This window comes from Ramularia collo-cygni, assembly GCF_900074925.1.
Source record: "Ramularia collo-cygni strain URUG2 genome assembly, contig: RCC_scaffold13, whole genome shotgun sequence".
NCBI lineage: Eukaryota > Fungi > Ascomycota > Dothideomycetes > Mycosphaerellales > Mycosphaerellaceae > Ramularia > Ramularia collo-cygni.
The window spans coordinates 348829-368194 of record NW_019716267.1 but is presented as its reverse complement, the minus strand read 5'-3'; the positions used below and the strand labels follow the sequence as shown (position 1 = coordinate 368194).

Genomic DNA, 19366 nt, shown 5'->3' with positions numbered 1-19366 from the left:
CGAAAAAAGGGCATGCATGGCATGCAGTTGCGTAAGAAGTTGGCTAACAAGAGGTCCTTGGCTCGTCTTAGGGTTGTCCGACAGGTCCCGTGTCACTGTCCCGAGACGTTTCGTCATCATTGATCGTTCCAGGCGGACGGCTCTTCTCATGTCCAGAAATTCTCGTGTATCATATGATGAATGTTTCGTTCAGCATCGTTCGTCGTTCCGTCTCCGAGGTGCTGCGTTGTTGCAAATTGGCAAGGAGCCCATGTCTCTTGGCAAGGTTTTCATCAGACGATGCGAACACGAGTTTGTCGGCCGTTTCATCATCAGAAGGCCAGAGGTGCAGAGAGAGCAGCACAAATGTAACGAAACAGTGAAGAAGTTCCCAAACAAAAGATGTGTCAGGACATGCCCTGCGCAATCTCATCCTCCCACACGTCGGTCAGTCATGCGAATTAATCATTCGATCCCAATTGGGTTAAAAATAAACAGCTTCCATCAGCTTATCGTTATCAGACCCCAGGCCGAGCGACGACAAATCCGCGAGGCAAATTCCGGAGGTGGTGATTGGTGCGATAAGACACGCGGCCGCTAAGCCGGCTAGTCCAGCCGATGATGATGGACCCTGGCACCCTGCCCAGCAGATTTCCCAACATCTCGGCATGTCCACGAGCGCGCATGGTGAGGTGAGGACCATGGTTCAGGAAAGCGTTGATGGGGAAAGCGTGAGAGTTGGGGAAAGTGGTTGGTCATGAGAATGCTATTTGCGAGGATGTTGGAGAGGGATTTGTTGATAAGGTAGGGATGGCTGGTCAACCGCATGTGCCTTTGTTACTTGATCGGAAATCTGTTCCTTGCAGGTACTGTGCTGTACCTTGGGTCTGTGTGGGATCGGCAGCGGGGGATGACGTGAGGGGACGTGTTGGTACAGTGTTATTGAACAGCCGCGGTGATGGACGGGCGTTATTCTACGAGAGAAGACTATTTCTGCTGCTAGGAGAATACCTTGAATTCCTAGTATCTCCATGGGTGCGGGGCAGTTGGCTGGGTAGATGGCGTCGAGTCAAATTGTACAGTATTGGCCAGGCCGAGGGAAGGACACGAGGAACAATGGAAGCTGAAGAAGCTGGAGATGGATGGACTTCCGATATTCGGCGAGCGCAAACAATGAACTGCCGTCTTCGATAATGGTGAAAGGAAGTAGGCGATGCTATGCTGCATGGTGATGTAGAGCTGGAAGTGGAAAGAAGCAATGAAAGAATATCACATTCTCCTCTTCTCCTCCTCCCACGTCTTCGAGATCAACTTCCATGTACCCGCGGTGTTGAGATCGAGTAATAGTAACAATACTGTAACAATAACCCATCATCAACCAAACAATCCAAGCCCCTCGCCAATCCCAACTCAGCATCCGCCTCCGCCTTCGCCGCGCCGCGCAAGAGGACCCAACGAACCAACCCAGTCACGGACGGGCCCGGCGAACCCGTTCTGCGTGCTGTGCGTGCTGTGTTTCCATGCGTTGCGTTGTGTGCACGGCTTTCTTTTCCACACCCGCTTGTCGCACGTACGCTTCGGTTAAATAATCTAAAGGCAGCCGCGGGCCCGCTCCACTCTCCTCCACTCACTTTCCTCTGACTCGGCCTCAATTGCTCTCTTACAGCCTCCTCTTATCCGTGTGGAAAGATAGGACTGTACAATCCCCACACACACACTTCACTGCACCTCCACACCACACCACATCTTCGAATTCAGAACCCTCCACTCTCCCCTCCACCTCACTCACAACAACAGCACTGAGATTCGTCAACATGGTGAGTTTTCTTGTGCAGCTGCATGATATGATGATCCACGCGGATTGGCAAGACTCACAAGACTCACAACCTCCCAGGCCGAACCCACCATCATCAGCAACACGGCGGCGCTGGAAAAGTTCCTCAAGCTGCCACAAAAGGGCCAGGTCATTGCCGAGTATGTCTGGATTGATGCCTCCAGCGGCGTGCGCTCCAAGTGCAAGGTGTGTTTCCCCCTCACTTCAAGACAATCATGTCCCTCGAGATGTGTGCTCACCTCAGATAGACCCTCCCACAAAAGCCCACAAAAGTCTCCGACCTCCCCGAGTGGAACTTTGACGGCTCCTCCACCGCACAAGCTCCCGGCGACAACTCCGACGTCTACCTCCGCCCCGTCGCCTTCTACCCGGACCCTTTCCGCCTCGGCGACAACATCCTCGTCATGTGTGAGACGTGGATGTCCGACGGCAAGCCCAATGCCTACAACTACCGCCACGACGCCGCCGTGGTGATGGAGAAGCACGCCAAGGAGGAGTTCTGGTTCGGTCTGGAGCAGGAATACACCATGCTCGACTTCACCGGCTGGCCATATGGCTGGCCCCGCAACGGTTTCCCGGCTCCCCAGGGTCCATACTACTGCGGTGTCGGCACCGGCAAGGTCTTTTGCAGAGACATAGTAGAATCGCACTACAAGGCCTGTCTGTATGCCGGCATCAACATTTCTGGAACCAATGCCGAGGTCATGCCCGCTCAGTGGGAGTACCAAGTTGGTCCCTGCTCGGGTATTGAGCGTATGTTGCATCCCTCCCTCTCCTCTCACATTCTCAACATACTGACCTCAAGATAATAGTGGGCGACCAGCTCTGGATGTCTCGCTTCCTCCTCCACCGCGTGGCTGAGGAATTCGGCGTCAAGATCACCTTCCACCCCAAGCCCATCCCCGGCGACTGGAACGGCGCCGGTCTGCACACCAACGTCTCCACCAAGGCCATGCGTGAGGATGGCGGTATGAAGGTCATGGAAAAGGCCATGGAGGCCCTGGCCGGTCKTCACAAGGAACACATGATTGTCTACGGCGAGGGTAATGAGGCCCGCATGACGGGTGCGCATGAGACGGCCAGCTACGACAAGTTCACGTGGGGAATCGCGAACCGTGGAAGCAGTGTGCGCATCAACCGCCAGTGTGCCGAGGATGGCAAGGGATACTTTGAGGATCGGAGACCGGCGAGTAACGGCGACCCATACCAGATTACTGGCATGATTGTCGAGACGGTAAGTTTGTCGAGGATGCGGTGAGCCATGAGATGAGAAGGCGTATACTAATGACTCTTTTCCCAGCTCTGCGGTAAGGTCGAGGGAGCCGACGTCTTCGGAAAGACTCAAGAAGCTGCGCCCCAGCAGGTCGAGATGGTGGTCGGCGTCAGCAAGCCTTAGTTGGTCATGCCGAATGCCACATTGTCGGGTGGTGGGAGGGATTGCATGACAATCTCGTTCTACTACTACAAGGAGAAGAATGTCTATACGACGAAATGTGCGATGCGATACCTGCATAGGGCGCGACTATGAAGGGCGGTTCCTCAGGGATGGTCCGTTTACAGAGGGGCATCGTTGCCGTTGTCCAAGCTCTGGCGGGCATGGTTCAACGGTGATGATGTGTGCTTCTGTTGTGCTGCTTTTAGTGAATAACTAGAGCGTTTCCCGCGTGTTGTCCTTTGCAATGCCATGCCATGAATCTGAGCGATGTTTTGCTTAATCTTGTCATTCTCACATTGCCTGCATTGTGCACTGACATGCATTGACATTGACATGTGAAAGCGAGATGGAATCACTGTGGCTGAATCTCCAGTCACGTGCCATCGCGTCGACGCTCAATGCGCAAGCTCCAGAAAATGTGAGCTCGACGCGCGCTCCAAGGCGGGCAATTCATCTCCATCTCCACCTCCACCTCCACCTCCACCTCTACATTAATAACAACAACAACAACCACCACCTCACTGCCACCTTCATCAACCAATCAATCCATGGCAACCCCCCAATCCGCCCCTCCACCCCCTCTCCACCCCTCCTCGGCCGGCAAAAAGAACAACCACCAAAATGCTCCAGCCAACGCCACAGTTCATACCCCAGCGGGACCCGCCAGCGCACCCCGCTCCGTCCCATCTCCCGCCGCCATCCGTGGCAAAACCCCCGCCGGAAACAGCGCCACTGCAGCGTCAGCAGCAAATATGAAACTGGGAGGCACACCCATGGGATTTTCTCTCAGTTCCTTGGGGATGAGTCCTGCAGCTTTTACACCGGGAATGGCAATGGGAGGTTTACCCGTGGCCGGCGGCGGCTTCACTCCGGGTGGTAGTTCTTCCTCCACGATGATGATGACGATGATGATGCCCAGCATGAGTGATTTGGGGATTTCGTCGACGGGAAAGAGAGGTGGGGGCGTGGATGGGGATTATGAGCGACGGAGGAGGATGAAGGGGGTTTTGAGGAAGATTGGGAGGGGAGGGAAGAGAGGAGGTGGGGTTTGTGAGGAGGGGATTTGTAGGGTTAGTAGGAGGGTTGGGTTGGCTAATGATGTTGATGCTGAGGGGGAGGAAGCGAGGAGGGAGGCCGAGGGGGAGAGACCGATTAGTATCGCGGGGAGGGATGTGTTGATTGATGTGGAGATGCGGGGCAATGCGGCGAGGGGAGTCGTGGTTGCGGGTATGGGAGGGGTGGGAGAGGAGGAGATGGGGAGGGCGGGGAAGGTGTTGGAGAGGTTGTTGGTAAGGGATGGTGGAGGAGATCTGGAGGGGTTTGGGAGGGAGTTGGGGAGGATTGCGGGGCTGGATCGATTGGGTGAGAGTGGGGTGAGTGCTTTTGAGGCGTTGAGTGGGGTGGGGGCATGTCTAGAGAGATTGTATGCAAAGGAGTGTGAGAGGGAGGGGCCGCGAGATGTGTTGCGGAAGAGGAGTGGGAGGCCTTGGATGCATGCGAGGGGGAGAATTGGTCTGGGGTTGGACTATTGGACTACGGCTCCTCCCAAAGATGACAATGCCATGCATCTCGACTCTCATCCCCAACAAGAAGAAGAAGAAGAGGATTCCGCAGACTTCCTCACCCTCCACCTCACGGCCGAAAGTTGTCCCGCGGGAATGTATCCTCCCATCCGCATCTCCTCCGACTGGCTCCCTTCAGACCTCTCCTCCATTTCCAAGAATGATGCCCCAAACCTCCAACACGATGAAATCCCCTGGCAAGATCCCCCACCCACATACACCAAACCTTCCCCCGATCAACCCGACACTTCCACCACAACAACTAACACCAAACTCCCCGATCTCCGCTTCTTGGCCAAACTCGACCCACCTCTAATCGTCCCCTATCAAACCGCCTCGCAAATCCTCGGCGAGTTGGGAGGAGGAGGGGATGGTGTGCACGGGATGATGTTTCGCGAATGGCATTTGATGATTGCCGGAGAAGCCCAAACCAATAACAATGCTTCAGGAGGTAGTGGTGCAGGAGATAACAACCAAGACGCCATCTTCCGAGCCAATGGCCTTTCGGGAAGTTCAATCGTGTTGGGTAGGGATGGAAGGGAATTCAAGCATATCTATGACGTGCAGGTCAGTAAGGCCGAGTGGGGATATCGGATTGAGGAACTACCGTTTGCGCATCCGAGGCAGGTGGTGGGAATTTTACCGGTTTTGAGGCAGTGGGGAGTTTTCGGGAGGCTTGTTGGGGGGGTTTTGGGCAAGTCTTCGATTTCTGATGTCGAGAAGAAGAAGGATGGAGATGCAGAGAAGAAGGATGGAGATGGTGTCGGTGATACTCTGCATGATCTCCTTCTTTCACCATCACTACGGGAGGATGACATTGATCCTTTGGCTATTTCAAGGAAAGAAGGAGAAATGGAGGAAGTGAGATTTCAAGTGGAAATCAGCACGACGCCTGTGCCTACTTTGAGTTTGAGTTTCCCACTTACTTCTTCTTCCTCGGAGAAGAAGAGGGAGGAGACTGAGGAGAAGGTCAAGATGGGCAAAGTTCTGGTGCGGATTGGAAGGAATGGGGAGGTGGAATGTTTGGCTGTGCAGGGGCTTGGGGATGGGGATGGGGATGGGGTGGAGATGGAGGAGGTTAAAGGGAGAATTTCGAGGGCGTTGGAGAGGTGTTGTTGTTATGGGGGTGAGGTGGGTGTTTGGGGGGAATGGTTGAGGATGGGGGGAATGGAAGGGGACGGGAGGGGAGGGGATGGAGGGGATTGAGGGGATTGAGGGAGGGAGTGGAAAGGGGAAGAATTGCGAGGCCGTTGGAGAGGTGTTGTTGGTATGGGGGTGAGGTCATGCTCTTCTCCTAGCGAGAGGAAATCCATTGGACCTCGCCTGCAAGGTATACCCCGCCTAAATGTTTCTTCTCATCTTCTCCAGATACAGACATATAAAGATATGAAAAAGTACGACATAGGGTCTCACTTCTCACGGTTCTTTCTCACCGTTTGTTTATTGAATCCTAGGTGATGGAATGATGCAGTATGTCTTACATTCTGGAACACTTGTACAAAAGTCAACGGCTATTGAACCTTTGAATAGGGATGGTTATATATTGTATTATGTCTTGTGTTGTGTCCGGATTGAGGTGATGTGGATTTGGTTGGAGTGAGAACTGGAGTGTATATTTCTGGATATGTATGTCTTGTTGTTACTAGCAAGGGCGAGATCATCGATTACGATGATGTATGGTGATATTGAGCGAGAGAGAGAGAGAGATTTTAAATATATCATACCGCCGCGAAGGCTCAAGTAATAGACAGACACACATTACCTACTCGAGCATCGTTTCTTCAAGAACCACACTTCAGCAAACGAACAAGAAATCCAAGAAAATCACCTCTACAACTTCAACAAACCTCTCACAACCCAACTCAACCCAACAAAACAACAAAAAATGCAACCATCCACCTTCCTCCTCCTCCTAACGACCACGGCCCTCACCGCCACCGCCGCCCCAACAGAAACTCGCAAAGCCCAATGTCAAAAAGAATACACCACATGCCAAGACGACCCCCTAAGAATCTCCCTCTTCTCCTCCTGTTCCTCCCGTCTAGACGACTGTCTCGAAAACAGAGAATCCCCTCGACCGTTTAGCATCCGCCTCTCCGAAGCACCTCCTATTGATGTAGTTGTTCAATGATGAATACTACCTACTTTTTGATCTTAAAAGCGGCTCGCGAAGGGAGATTGGGAAGGTGTGTGTAATAGGAGGGAGTGTATGTTTTTGACGGTGGGGATTTCTGAGGGGTTGTGCTGAGGAGGTTTGGGGTTGAAATTTGGGGAGTTTTGGGAAGGGGAGGGGGGGAAGTGTTTCTGATTAGAGGTTTTTTTTTCTTCCTGGAGGATCTCGTTCCTCGTTGTGGATGGATGGGGGTTTCTTTTTTTTTCTTTTTTTTTCTTTTTTTTTTTTTGCGATATATATCCCGATCCATTTCGATTTCCAACACAAGGACGCTTCTCTTCTCCATAATCCTCTCCATCCATACCCCCAATTCTATACCACCGCCTTGCAAGTCACCAGCATTCTATCAAGTAACCAGCATAGAGAGATATCAAAGAGAGCAGCAAATATCAAAAACAGGGCGAAAAGTGAAAGTGAAAGCAATCCACACAACAGAAGGACATCATCAGGGAAAAGTCATCTTCTCATCATATTTACAAATCGCAAATTACACGCCCCTCTCTCCGCCTCTCTCTCTCCCTCTCTCTCCCCCTCTCTCTCCAAAACCAGCCCGCCAAACCAACCACTAAACCCCCATAAATCAGCATAATCCCCATCACTTCACACGAGAAAGGCAAACTTACAATCATCTCACAACAACATAGCAGCATCAACAGCTAAAAAATCCCCTAATCAGCGCAGCTCAAAATCAAATACAAATCAATGTGTGTGAGACAACATACCGCCAGCAGTCACAACAAGCATCCCCTCAACCTCATTCAATCTCACTCGCACCAAAGTCCACAACGCCAAAGTCACGGCGTTGTTTGCTGGCTGGAGCTGCTGGAGCTGCCAGAGAGTGTAGCGCAATTCGTCGCGCAAGTCGATCAGGGATTCTTCGTGGGCGAGGAGGGCGGGGAGGTCGGCGGATGGCATTGCGTGTTGGTGGTGTTGTTGTTGTTGGTGTTGTTGGTGGTGGTGGTGGTGGTGGTGGTGGTGGTGGTGGTGTTGGTGTTGGTGTTGGTGTTGTTGGCGGTGAGGTGTGTGATTGTTTCAGAGAAGAACATTGAGAACGACATTTTTTTTCAGATACAGTGCGACATGTTGAAGTGAATGGCGACGGACTGCTACCTACATTACATGCCTCTGTACACCTCACGCCCCGCTAGCAACTTTGTAGCGGCCTTGATATTATCCTCAATAATACCCGTCCACTTCTTCACAAGACTCTCGTCTTTACCATCAAATGCCTCCACCAGACCAGGGTATGTAGCACCAGCATAACCCGTCCACAACCCAGGTGCGAAGACGACATGCTTGAACCAGCTTCTACTATCCAAACCAGGCGCATACAAGAACTGCCTTTCAAGAAGCTTGTATTTTGTGTTCAACGAGCGAATCTCCTTGTATGCCTTTGCAAGAGTCTCAGCAGACAAATCAGGCGAGGAGTAAATGAGATCTCCCAGACTCTGTGCTTTGGCGTCAAACTTGACAGAGGCATATTGGAAAGATGCAATGGCTTTGCTGAGCTTCTTCATGTGTTTCGCGGTGGCGTCCACGGAGAGGCTGGACTCCTCGGCAAGAAGCATGACCTTGTCAAGATAGGTCTTCAATCCATCAGCGTAGTCGGTCGCGTTGAATTGCACGACTGGCTCCTCAACAAGCTTCGCGACCAGCAGAGAGATGACCTTTGCGATGGTGATGTGATATTCAAAGCCAGGATCACCAAACTCATCCATCCAATGGAAGGAGTCGTAGTTGCTGTGATAGTGATAGACGGGATCGTTGGGTCCTGCGCCAAAGCCAACATCAATCGAGGGGATGCCAGCGAAATCCTGAAACGCGGTGAAGTCACTTCCAGAGCCCATGGTGCTGATGTGGCCATTCCAGGTATCACGCACAGTCTGTCCCTTGACAGTCTGATTTGGGGATTGCACCTCGCTTGTTGCCTCGTATATTGCCTTGTTGRGCAGTGGGGCAGCAGCTGTTTGGAAGTGTGGCCCACGAGCTCCAACATCAACGTTGATATACGCAATGGTGGAATCCGAGAGCCAGGGGAGGTACTCCTCCACCCACTCTGTGCTACCAATCAGACCATACTCTTCTCCATCCCAGCTGGCAAACACAATGGTACGGTGTGGCTTCCAACCAGCGGCGAGCGCTTTGCCAAAGGAGCGAATAACCTCGTTCAGTGCCGCGGAACCTGAGTTGGGGTCTCCAGCACCTCCAGCAATCCACGCGTCGCGGTGATTTCCAATGACAACCACCTCGTCAGAGACCGTACCGTTGATGACACCAATGACATTCCACAGAGGAGTCGTGACATATTCTTGCTTGTTCATCAAGTTGAGAGTGAGACTAGGAGGGGTTGGTCCGATGTTGTACTCCACACCCTTGTATCCCAGACCACCTCCTTGCCAGTTCTTGCCGAAGGCAGCCGCATTCGGTCCATGACCGTTCAATGCCTTGAGAAGTGGCAAAGCCTCCTGGTAAGAGATTGGCAGGGATGGAATATCGGGAATCTTGCCTTCAACGGGCTCGCGAGGTGCGCCAGGCTTGGATGGATATCCAGGAGTGGTTGGATCACCAGGAGCGATGGAGAGGTATTGGCAGCTTCCTCTCTGTACACTGCTGGGGTTCCTTGCCGGACCATCAGGGTAGGGTTTGAGACCCTTCTCCTCGGTCATCTCCCCATCATCACCGGGATCGTCGTACATGACAACTCCAATGGCTCCCAACTCTGACGCTCGCTTGACTTTCAAGCCGCGGAAGATTCCTCCATACTTGACCAGCACGATCTTACCCGTGAGGTCGATTCCAACACTGACGAGGTCTTCATAGTCCTGGTATGTACCGTAGTTGGCATAGACAAACGAGCCCGTCACATCACCACTCGCGCTGTAACCATGAAAAGTTGGGATGCGGTCCGTGGAGTTGGTGGTAGGATCATCTTCCAATACATCCTCCTCCAGAGATGCCTCGAATTCCACCTGCCCATCCCTAAACATGGCCAGTCTGTGATCGAGCGGGTAGTTGATGTAAACGTCGTAAGCGACCACTTCGGCATGGTGCACTCCAAATTCCACCCACTTATCCGCAGTCCATTCCGCTTGCGACAAGTTCTTCCCTGCGAGATGCGGACCTGCCGTGTAATRTTGACTCCATTCTCTTGCCTTGCTCCCATCCGGTGTGTCCAAGAGTRTCTTCTTCAGCTCCTGGTAGCTGAGTCCCTCCGACTCGGGCCATGTTGCGTGTGGGACATGCGTATAGCTTGGGGGATGTGGTTCGCTCTCGGCGGTAACTGCAATTACAGCAAAGACTACGGCGAGTACAAAGGCGGGAACGATGAGGAGGGCGACGGTACAATATTGACGGACCTGTGGCTTGCATCAGTCCATCCATTCATTCATATGACATTCTCAATGCGATATATATTTACCGTCGAATGGGGATACCGTTCCCGCTGCTCCTCCACCGGCACACTCTGAAAGAGCGGCGTCCTCTCGCTGACCATGTTGTATGCGTCGCGTTTCTCCTCCATCTTCAGCTTCGTTAAAAGGGAATCAGAAGTGGTGGAAGCCTCGCAGGGCTGGGACGGGGAAAGAGGTTCGTGAAAGCCGGCCCACGTCGGCCAGCTTCTGCTTGGCCGAGCTGCAGCTATCGTAGCATATCTACATGTCTATGTCATAGAGTTACCAGGATTCGCTGACGTCGGAAGCTGGGATGTGACCTGCCGGATTGAGATGTCCCGAATCCCCCGATAGCGGTGAAGGCTGGGGTGGGTAGGTTTTGGGCGACCGGGGTTTCCCACCAGAGCTTCCGACTTCATGCTTTTTGGTCCGTCTTGTGCATTGCTTCTTTATGCTTGGTAACATCTTCATGTCGCGTCTCTTGTGTTTGAAATGACGCGTCAATGTCGACTTCTCTCACCGTCTCGAGAGATTTCGCTGGTACTAGTCGAACAGGTGCAGAAAAATCAGAATTGCAGTCAAATCAAACGATTGGAATTGATGGAGATGGATACTGAGAGGGAGCCTGCCGTTCAACATTTGGAGGAAGACCTACTAGGATGATACTGGTTCTCAAGCCTCTTGCAGAGACCGTGGTGTCGTACCGGCGATTTGAAGGCATCTGAGCACGTCGTTGATCTCTCCTTCGACAAGTTGCATCCTGGGTTGGAAGGACTCCATATGTGTTGACGGAAGCCCAAATAGCGAGCGAGTCCATCAATGCCTATCGGCGTTGGACAGGCCTCGAAACAAGTCATTGACAGATCTGGCAGATCCAGCCATGCTTGTCCCGTTTCTGATCTGTCGGAGGATCACCCGCCCAGGACGGCATCGTCGCTATCAATAGGAAGACTCCAGGAGCTTCWCATGGAAGTTGACCAGATCCAGAGTGTCACGTTGCGAGCTCTGGAAGGCCAGCATCCCGGTGAGGTGGGCTCCGAAAACGTTCAAATGTGCACTTAATAGGGCCGCCATCGAGGACTCACGAAGCCACTTGAACGTTGAACATGGCAGAGCGGCAGCATCTCACGCAATACCTAATGGCTGAAAGAACTTCAATCGAACACTGGTAATATAGAAGATGCTACAAATGAGGGAAACGAAGTGAGTGCCCGCAGATGCAATGCTGTTCAACATCCCCAAGCCCCCAAGCCAGCCCGCTCGCTACACACAAAGACCCCGTCATCACAACCCCCACCCTCCCTGATCACCCCCCCCGTCGTCTACAGCTGACTACTCCCCGCGTAACCCTTATACTCCTCGCGCGAGCTGTATCACACTAGCCCAGACCACACGCTAGTCCGACCAACGAATACTTAAGGCCAATTCCTCCGTCCCTTCTTCCCTTCGACATGCTCACGAGCATTCCCAGCCTTACGAGGCTAGGGAAAGTTTGTGTGTGGCTGTCTGTGTTGTTGTTTGCACAGACGGCAATTTTTGGAACCTTCAAGTCGGCGAGGCCCAGCTGGTCTGGACTACCTCCTCGTCGGCGACTTTTATTTTTTTCATCGTTGTCTTTTGCTTTATGCAAGGCTTTGAAGAAGAAGAAGAAGATTGAGTGCCAGTTGTCGGTGTCGATGTTGTTGTTGTTGTTGATGAAGAGTCTATGTTGTTGATGAAGAGTCTCGCGGCGGTGACCATCGCTTGATGATGGCCTTGTTCTGTAGTGTTGAGAAGATGTGATTGTTGTCGCCTCGTCGGTGTCATGCTGCCGCTGCCGCCACTGTCGGTGTCATGCTGCCGCTGCTGCCACTACTGCAGCGGCCAGCAATACCTTCTTCCAGCGATAGAGACACAGAGATGCTGCGAGGTACAAGGCCGAAATGGTCAATGGAGGAGGCGCTCATCATACAATCTTCATTGCCCGTGACAAGCGGTAGTTCTCATCATCAACGAGACCGGAGATCTATCATCATCATGAGGCTTGAATGAAACACATCGTAGCTGAATTGATTGAGCCAACTGCGTCTCACGCAGCGCCAGCCTTTCGGTCTCTCGCTCAATTCCATGTCTCATGCATGAGCGTCCATTGCACCATCGCGTCGAAACCACCAGCTCATCACTGCTCACGAGCACTCACGAAAAAAACGGAACACTGCTTCTACTCTATCCTTTCAAGCTCATGCTCCAAGCGCCAGGCACGCTCCCACGAAGAACTAGCTGCACGTGCGATACGACGGGAGGCGGTAAGCAAGAGCAACGACAACAGGGATCAATTGATGATGTGATCACAAACGAGGGAGATGATCAAGTGAGATCTGCCTGGAAAAGACGTTCAAGACACACACGATAATAGGTATGCTCCTTCCAAAACCACACCATCAGCCGCCTGCTGCAAGCGACATTGAGCTGACCAGCCGTTCCAAGACCTCCGACCATCGATCCAGTCATCCTCTCGACCCTCCAGCAAGCGAATACGGCATCACGTATCCCAGATTACAGCTCCAAACTTCCACATGGCCTTCCACCAAATCAGCGAACACATCGACCGGAATCCGGAGCTTCAAGAGAGACGCTGGTAGGAATTTGGTTTGACAAAGCTACACCAGAGCCTTGGGCGATGAAGACCGCAATACGTCCGCTCATTGGAGCTCTTCAACATCGGAAGAATCCATTGTGCTAGAGATGAGTTGGCCGAGGTGAAGCAGGGATTAAAAATAATAAGGTCTTAGACATCTCAAAGTAGGAGTGATGCAGAAGAAGAGGAAAAAAGACATCTGATGGCATTTGGCACGTCCCCGCCTTCCCGGGCTGACTTTACACAAATTATGAAAGACTTATTGCTGTCGGAAGTGAAGGGCTTAACTGCTGCTTTTCTACAGCGGAAATAGAAACGWGTGCGTCATGTCGGAGACAATCGACAAAGGTGCACTCAGCATCAGCAGCTTCGTAAAATTAAATGCCAAAGGCACAGCTAGTATTCGCCTATGCCTTTCACCAGTTGAGGGTTTGAAGACTAGCAAGGATGGAAATGGGTACTCGTTAATACAGTACCGGACAAGCCGAATGAACAAGCAAGCTTCGTACGACGGGGGGTACGTGCGGATGAAGAGACTGCTGGGTTCGGACAACTTGCCATCGGGGGAGTGAGAAGGATACCGATTCCAGCACTGACAGTATTCCTTGGCGACGCATGTGAATTTTTCAAATTTGCTTCATATTTTGACCATGACATCCTGGAGACTGCGCCTTGCTTCTCCCGACTTTGCTCTCGTTGCGAAATTGATCGAATGAGCGACCAAGGACGCTGTATTGAAGGAATAGCATACGTGGCTATTACCAAGACTTCCCAACTCCATGAATCAAACTCCAAAATACGCCTTTGTTCCAAGCATGAGTCCCACCCCCGAAGTATCTCTCAGCAGTAATCTACCCCCTCAACAACGACCTTCGAGAGATCGCCAGAATCATAGACGCGAATTTCAAGAGCATCCCTCCCCTTCTCGCCTACTCAGCATGAACCGTCCCCACTGGCCTTAATAACAAGTATTATCCTCCTCATTCGACCTCGCGTGATCGTCAACCTCAATACATCGATGAAACGGATGAGGATTCGAGAAGAGCCACCCTTTTTGACGGCAGAATTTATACCCTTCACAGCATGGAAGAGCCGCTTGGTCGCAAAACTTCTCTTTGTGGTAGCACTACGTATCATTATAAGTCAGAAAAAAATCTTCGGGATGAGGACACAGGAAGTGGAATTTTCTCTCTTTGAGAAGGAGGGAAGGAGGGATTGATCAATCACGTACAATCCATCTGCTTTCGAGAGTTTCGCCTTCGGTGTTGTTGGTGGTGGCGTTGAGCAGCGTCGGCTCCGTGACTGGGGAGTTGAGGGTTGGATTTGGGGGGATTATGCGAGCGGATGTGAGGGATGCGGTTGTGGCTATGAGGGCTAGGAGGAGGAACTTCCTGTTGAAGAGGTCAATCAGGTGCGTGCTTCTTCTTTCAAAAATGAGAGACGTGGATATAAGCTCTTACATCTTGATTGATTGTGGGGGTTTGTGGTGAGGTTTTGATGGAGTATCGTCTTGGTGGTATTTTCAACTTTAGATTTTTGAAAATAGGTGTTGTGTGATGGATGACTGAGTGTTAAATATGAGAAAAAGTTCCCGGAGATTGGCGGCAAAAGTCTTTGGTTCTTACTCAACTCTAGTATTAACCTTTTATGGCATACCACGTATCTTTCCATACTTACCGAGGACCGCGAGAGACTATGAGAAATCTGTCAGGGCGAGCTCAATGGAGTTCAATTTCTATGATGAGCTTTTCAGCTGAAATCCTTCTATCGCAATGCATCCCTACCCCCTTTTTATTCTCGGCACCAGCCGTCCCACACATCTGCGAATAGAGCAGCATTCCAACATCTACCTCACTTGAGAGTCAATAGCATACTCAAACCAACGCTCGTGAGCCATATCCAAGATCGATGTCAGCCGACGATATCGTGCTAGCACTATTTCGAGACTACGGGAACGATATAACGTCAGCTCCGGATCGTGCAACGAGATCTCTAGTACTTCTGCGGTCCAGAAAGAAATCATTTTCGATTCATGTCCCGCTGACCACGATCATGTATGCATCCTTCGATTCTCACCAAGTACATAAGATTGCATCGCACGTTAAAGCATCCGAGATGTTATATATGGATAGCAACCTCATACGTTTTACTTGTTCACCTCAGAGTATTCATCCGTCGACATCGAGATTAAGCTTTAGCTTTGTGACTCAACGGTCTGACCCATGGATATGTTCGGTATTTGACGGATCCTGTGTGGTTTTTGCCGACTCGCTGAAGCGAAGGAGTCGGATTTGATATTCTTCGTTGCTGAAAAATCCGCAGCAACAGAGCCAGGGTCGTCCCGGGAAGCAGCAGCAGCAGCAGCATGTATACTTGAAAGCCTCAGCAGACATTGGAGTAGCTGCAACTTATGCCAGCAAGAAAAGTACCCAGCTCTCTACTACATAGCAACAAGAAAAGAAGCGAGTGGAAAGGGATGCGACTGGCGACCCTCGGCGACACACCTCCCTTGGAGAAGTGCACATAAACCTTGATCCAGGGGTTACCGGCACTGTTCATCCACCTAATAGGAATAGTCTTGGCTCGGAATCGATCAACCCCAGTACAGATCGATCCACTAATGAAGGCAGGAAGCGAGCAATTGAAGAGGATGGACAGCGACTACTTRAAGAATTTGGATGCCGAAAAAGCAAGTCTGTAAAGACCCGGAGTACCTGTGCATATACAACGCAAGACGTGTAATGCGAAACTCATGTCCCTGTCCCTACTATGTCTTTTCTAGACAGCTCCTCTACTAGCAGCAACAACAGGATTGACACTGCTACGTTAAGCAACAACGTCACAAAATGAAGTGTAGTCGAACAAGCGAGCATGCCTATTACGCATATTTCGAGGGGCTAGGACTAAGTTGTTAATGACAATACGTCAAACTTCAGTTCTAACGAGAGCAGCCCCGACATAGCTCCATTCACAATGCCATCGATATCAGATTTTAAGCACAATTGGCATAGCTTATTCCAGAGGACACAAGAGAATCTTCGTTATCTTAGAAGTCAGCTTCCGCCTATCTCGTAGCAGCATACAGAGATTGCAATCGGGTGGATAGAGAACTTTTTAGCCAATGGTGTCGCATCTGTTAGAAACGCCAAGGTGGATGTATAAAAGCTGTCCCATAATTGGAAAGAAAGATAGAGAATCGTACTTTTTGGTAAACGAACGAATCGGGATATCGCAATGCTGAAATGGCTTTTTTTTTGGTTTGGCTAGCCGCCTGGTATCGATTAATGGCTTTGAGATCTCTGCTTTATGGTCTTTAGATGCTATGCTTTTGATCCGTGAGGTGGATGTATAAAAGTTGTCCTATACTTGGAAGGAAAGATGGAGAATCGTCCTTGTCGGAAGTTGGCATGGAATATATCTCAAGGAGAAACTACTCGCCATCCGGTGTGATATACCGCCCTTTCGGCCTCTCCTATCTGTTCAATCCAAGCCATGCTGCCAATGTGAGAGGTAGGCGTTCAAAAGATGCTCGGTATCTAGAAGGAAAAGTAGAGGAATCGTCTTTGTTAGAGAATGGAACGGGACATATCTCAAGGAGAAACTAACCCCCTATTAATCACTCGCCACCTAGTGTGRTATACTGCCCTTTGTGCCTCTCCTATCTGTTCATCCAAGCTATGCTGCTGTCTTAAGAGATATAGGTATGAGAGCTGCTCTATATCTAGAAGGAAAAATGGAGGATAGTCCTTATGTTAATTTTTGAGCAGGATATCTCAGGGGCGAACTATTTTCTCTCTACTGCCTACCGCCTACGATTTAATACCACTCTACATACCTCTTATATTCAGTTATCTAATGCTATGCTGCTACTTAGGGAGGTAGACGTGTAAACGTCGTGCTTAATTTCGGAGAGACATTTAGAGAACTATGCTCTTTAACAAATCCTCAGGTAAGATATATCTTAAGAGCGCTGCTGTCGCCTTCGCTGTTTCGTACATCCGGAACTTGGCCGATTCCAATTCTAAGGCCCCTTCTCCGGCTGTTATTACCTACCCGAGCATAGTAGTAAAGGCCACGCCGAATACCCTAAAAAAGGATAAGCAAGAAATCTAGCGCGACTAGATAGTCGTGAACACTTAGCATTATCTGTTTACTCACCTCCGCTCTAAGAAACAAGTCCCGAACTACAAGGCTGTCTTTGCTATTGTTTGGTACTCTGCTACTAATAGGAAAAGTAGACGTATATAACCTGAAGTCTATCTCGAAGGAGGTTCGGAGAAATGTCCATGAGAAGAGTCGGAGCTAGATGTTCAAAGAATTTCTTACTGCTGCCTCTTCTCGCAGTCCCCAGCGATGTTCAGTGCTGGGCATACCGAATCAAGGTACACAAAGAGTAGATTGACGCTGTACACAAGCGGTTCAACTGACGCACCAACCAAGAAGACTCTTACTCCTTGAGAGCATGTTGTTGTGTTGAAGATACATGCTTTCAAAATGTACGGCGCTTGAGCAACTCTTCCGGGCAAGCGACTATCCAAAAGATTGCTATGTCGAGATTGTGCAGAATTTGGAAAACGGGCAGAGGCCACCTCCAGTCTCAAGACCAACCACTATCCATCCCTTCATCACAACGATGAATAACAGTCTCCCCTCAACATCTTCCCCCTTAGGAACCAATCTCCCACCTTACCGCCTCTCAAATCTTCTTCCACCATAACCACACTCACAAAACATCTTCCCATACTCTCACTCAACCACCAATTCCACCCAGGAGAAAATTCCCAGCCAGCCTAGCAAGTACACTATCATCCACCCCATCAGCTCCCCAACCCCAAAAAAAGAAAGAATCCAGAACCAACTAACCTCTTCATTCAAAATCCCCATCCCCCCACAAGACCTATCGAAACATTTCGAGTAAGCAGGCTCATCGCCTCCACATTTGTTAATGCAGCATGCTACGCAAGGTGGACAAGTGTTGCTGTTGACGTTGCAGGTCTGATTAATGGATGTTAGAAATGAATGAGAAATTTAATTGGGAGTTGGAAAGAGGGGAGGGAAGGGGAGGGAGGTTTACATTGCAGCCATTTATGTTTCTGCAATCTCGCTCTGAGATTGTGGTGGTGGTGGTGTTGAGGGCTGTGGCTGTTGTTGTGGCTAGTAGAAATGTTAAGAGGAGGGGGAGGGAGAATTTCATTTTCGATGAGATTGGATTTGGGAGGGGGAGTTTTGTTTGGTGGAGGATGATGAGGTGGGTTGATGATGATGATGAATTTGGGATGGAAGGCTGTGGAGTTTATAGTAGGAATGTGGTATCCGTCTTCGGGAACGCGGCAGAGGATGTTGAAGGATGTGCTGAAGTAAAGGGAGGAGAGTTTCCCGGATGGCTCATCCTTCGATCAAATCCCTCACTACCACCAACATCACCATCCCTCCCAACTCAAACAAACCCCCGATTCACCTCAGCAACCCTCTCCACCTCCCCCAAAAACACCTCCCAAAACCCCTCACTAGGAAACCTCGTATACTGCAATCCATCCCCCCCAGAATCCGTCAAAAACAAACTCTCAAACCCATCCCTCCCTTTATTCAAAATCGTATCAACATCCCTCCTAACCACCTCCTTACTCCCCTCATGCGCATACATAATAACACTACTCTTCCCCGAAAACCTCCCCCCACCATTCAAAATTCCAATATCCTCATAACTCTCATAGACAGTTTGATTATTTTCCAAAATCACAATCACGTCCGCCACGTCAAAGTAAGAGAGATCTGTGGCTCCGCCGGCGTTGAAGAGGACTTTGCCTCCGGAGGCGCTGTCTACGAAACCTGTGGTGGGGGATTTGGCATAAGAGGTTAGGGAGGTCATGTATGTGAGATTGGCCCCCTGGTCGRGATTGGGGGATTCGTCTATGAAGAGGGATGTCATGTGGATATCTGGGTTTGAGGGAGTTTGTGAGGGTTTGGCGCAATTCAATGTGGACCAGCTTTTATAGATGGAGATTTCATTGTAGAGTTCCTCGATTGGACGGGAAGCGGGACAGATGTAGGAATTGTAAGGGCCGCAGTTGAAACGGTTTGCTGTGTGGATGTAGGCCATGGTGAGGATGTTGTTGTTGGGGGTTGTGTTGAGTTCGTGGATGGCGTTGATGTATTCTGTATTGGGACATCCGTCTTCTTGAGGATCTGGGCCGGAATTGGGGTTGATGACTGCTGTGAAGGTGATGTTTGGATGGGCGATTGCGGCGTCTGTGAGTGGTTTCCATTTGTTTTGGTTTTGGAGAGGGTAGATGTAGAGAGGGACGATGATGTTGGCTAGGACGACCATATTGGCGGTCGATGTTGGGGTTGATGTTGGGGGTTGATGTTAAAGGTCA

The 19366-nt window shown here is 50.6% G+C and overlaps 6 protein-coding genes; 2 read left to right on the top strand and 4 right to left on the bottom strand.

The window, feature by feature from the left end:
* Positions 1-1793: 1793 nt before the first annotated feature.
* RCC_08060 (probable glutamine synthetase) lies at positions 1794-3209 on the top strand (the record flags this gene model as incomplete). XM_023773312.1 has 5 exons in its annotated part: positions 1794-1796; positions 1874-1999; positions 2062-2566; positions 2626-3047; positions 3114-3209. 5 exons carry the CDS (start codon positions 1794-1796, stop codon positions 3207-3209), a joined length of 1152 nt encoding a protein of 383 aa, XP_023629080.1.
* A 587-nt stretch (positions 3210-3796) lies between these two features.
* Positions 3797-6016, top strand: RCC_08059 (uncharacterized protein; the record flags this gene model as incomplete). The annotated part of the gene is made up of 1 exon (XM_023773311.1): positions 3797-6016. The coding sequence occupies one exon, from the start codon at positions 3797-3799 to the stop codon at positions 6014-6016; it is 2220 nt and encodes a 739-aa protein (XP_023629079.1).
* A 1597-nt stretch (positions 6017-7613) lies between these two features.
* On the bottom strand, positions 7614-7898 carry RCC_08058 (uncharacterized protein; the record flags this gene model as incomplete). XM_023773310.1 has 2 exons in its annotated part: positions 7614-7639; positions 7706-7898. The coding sequence occupies 2 exons, from the start codon at positions 7896-7898 to the stop codon at positions 7614-7616; spliced, it is 219 nt and encodes a 72-aa protein (XP_023629078.1).
* Positions 7899-8098: 200 nt separating this feature from the next.
* RCC_08057 (probable glutamate carboxypeptidase) lies at positions 8099-10503 on the bottom strand (the record flags this gene model as incomplete). XM_023773309.1 has 2 exons in its annotated part: positions 8099-10339; positions 10402-10503. 2 exons carry the CDS (start codon positions 10501-10503, stop codon positions 8099-8101), a joined length of 2343 nt encoding a protein of 780 aa, XP_023629077.1.
* Positions 10504-17779: 7276 nt separating this feature from the next.
* Positions 17780-18183, bottom strand: RCC_08056 (uncharacterized protein; the record flags this gene model as incomplete). XM_023773308.1 has 3 exons in its annotated part: positions 17780-17791; positions 17853-17984; positions 18064-18183. 3 exons carry the CDS (start codon positions 18181-18183, stop codon positions 17780-17782), a joined length of 264 nt encoding a protein of 87 aa, XP_023629076.1.
* A 243-nt stretch (positions 18184-18426) lies between these two features.
* Positions 18427-19317, bottom strand: RCC_08055 (uncharacterized protein; the record flags this gene model as incomplete). Its single annotated transcript, XM_023773307.1, has 1 exon — positions 18427-19317. The coding sequence occupies one exon, from the start codon at positions 19315-19317 to the stop codon at positions 18427-18429; it is 891 nt and encodes a 296-aa protein (XP_023629075.1).
* Between the last annotated feature and the right edge of the window lie 49 nt (positions 19318-19366).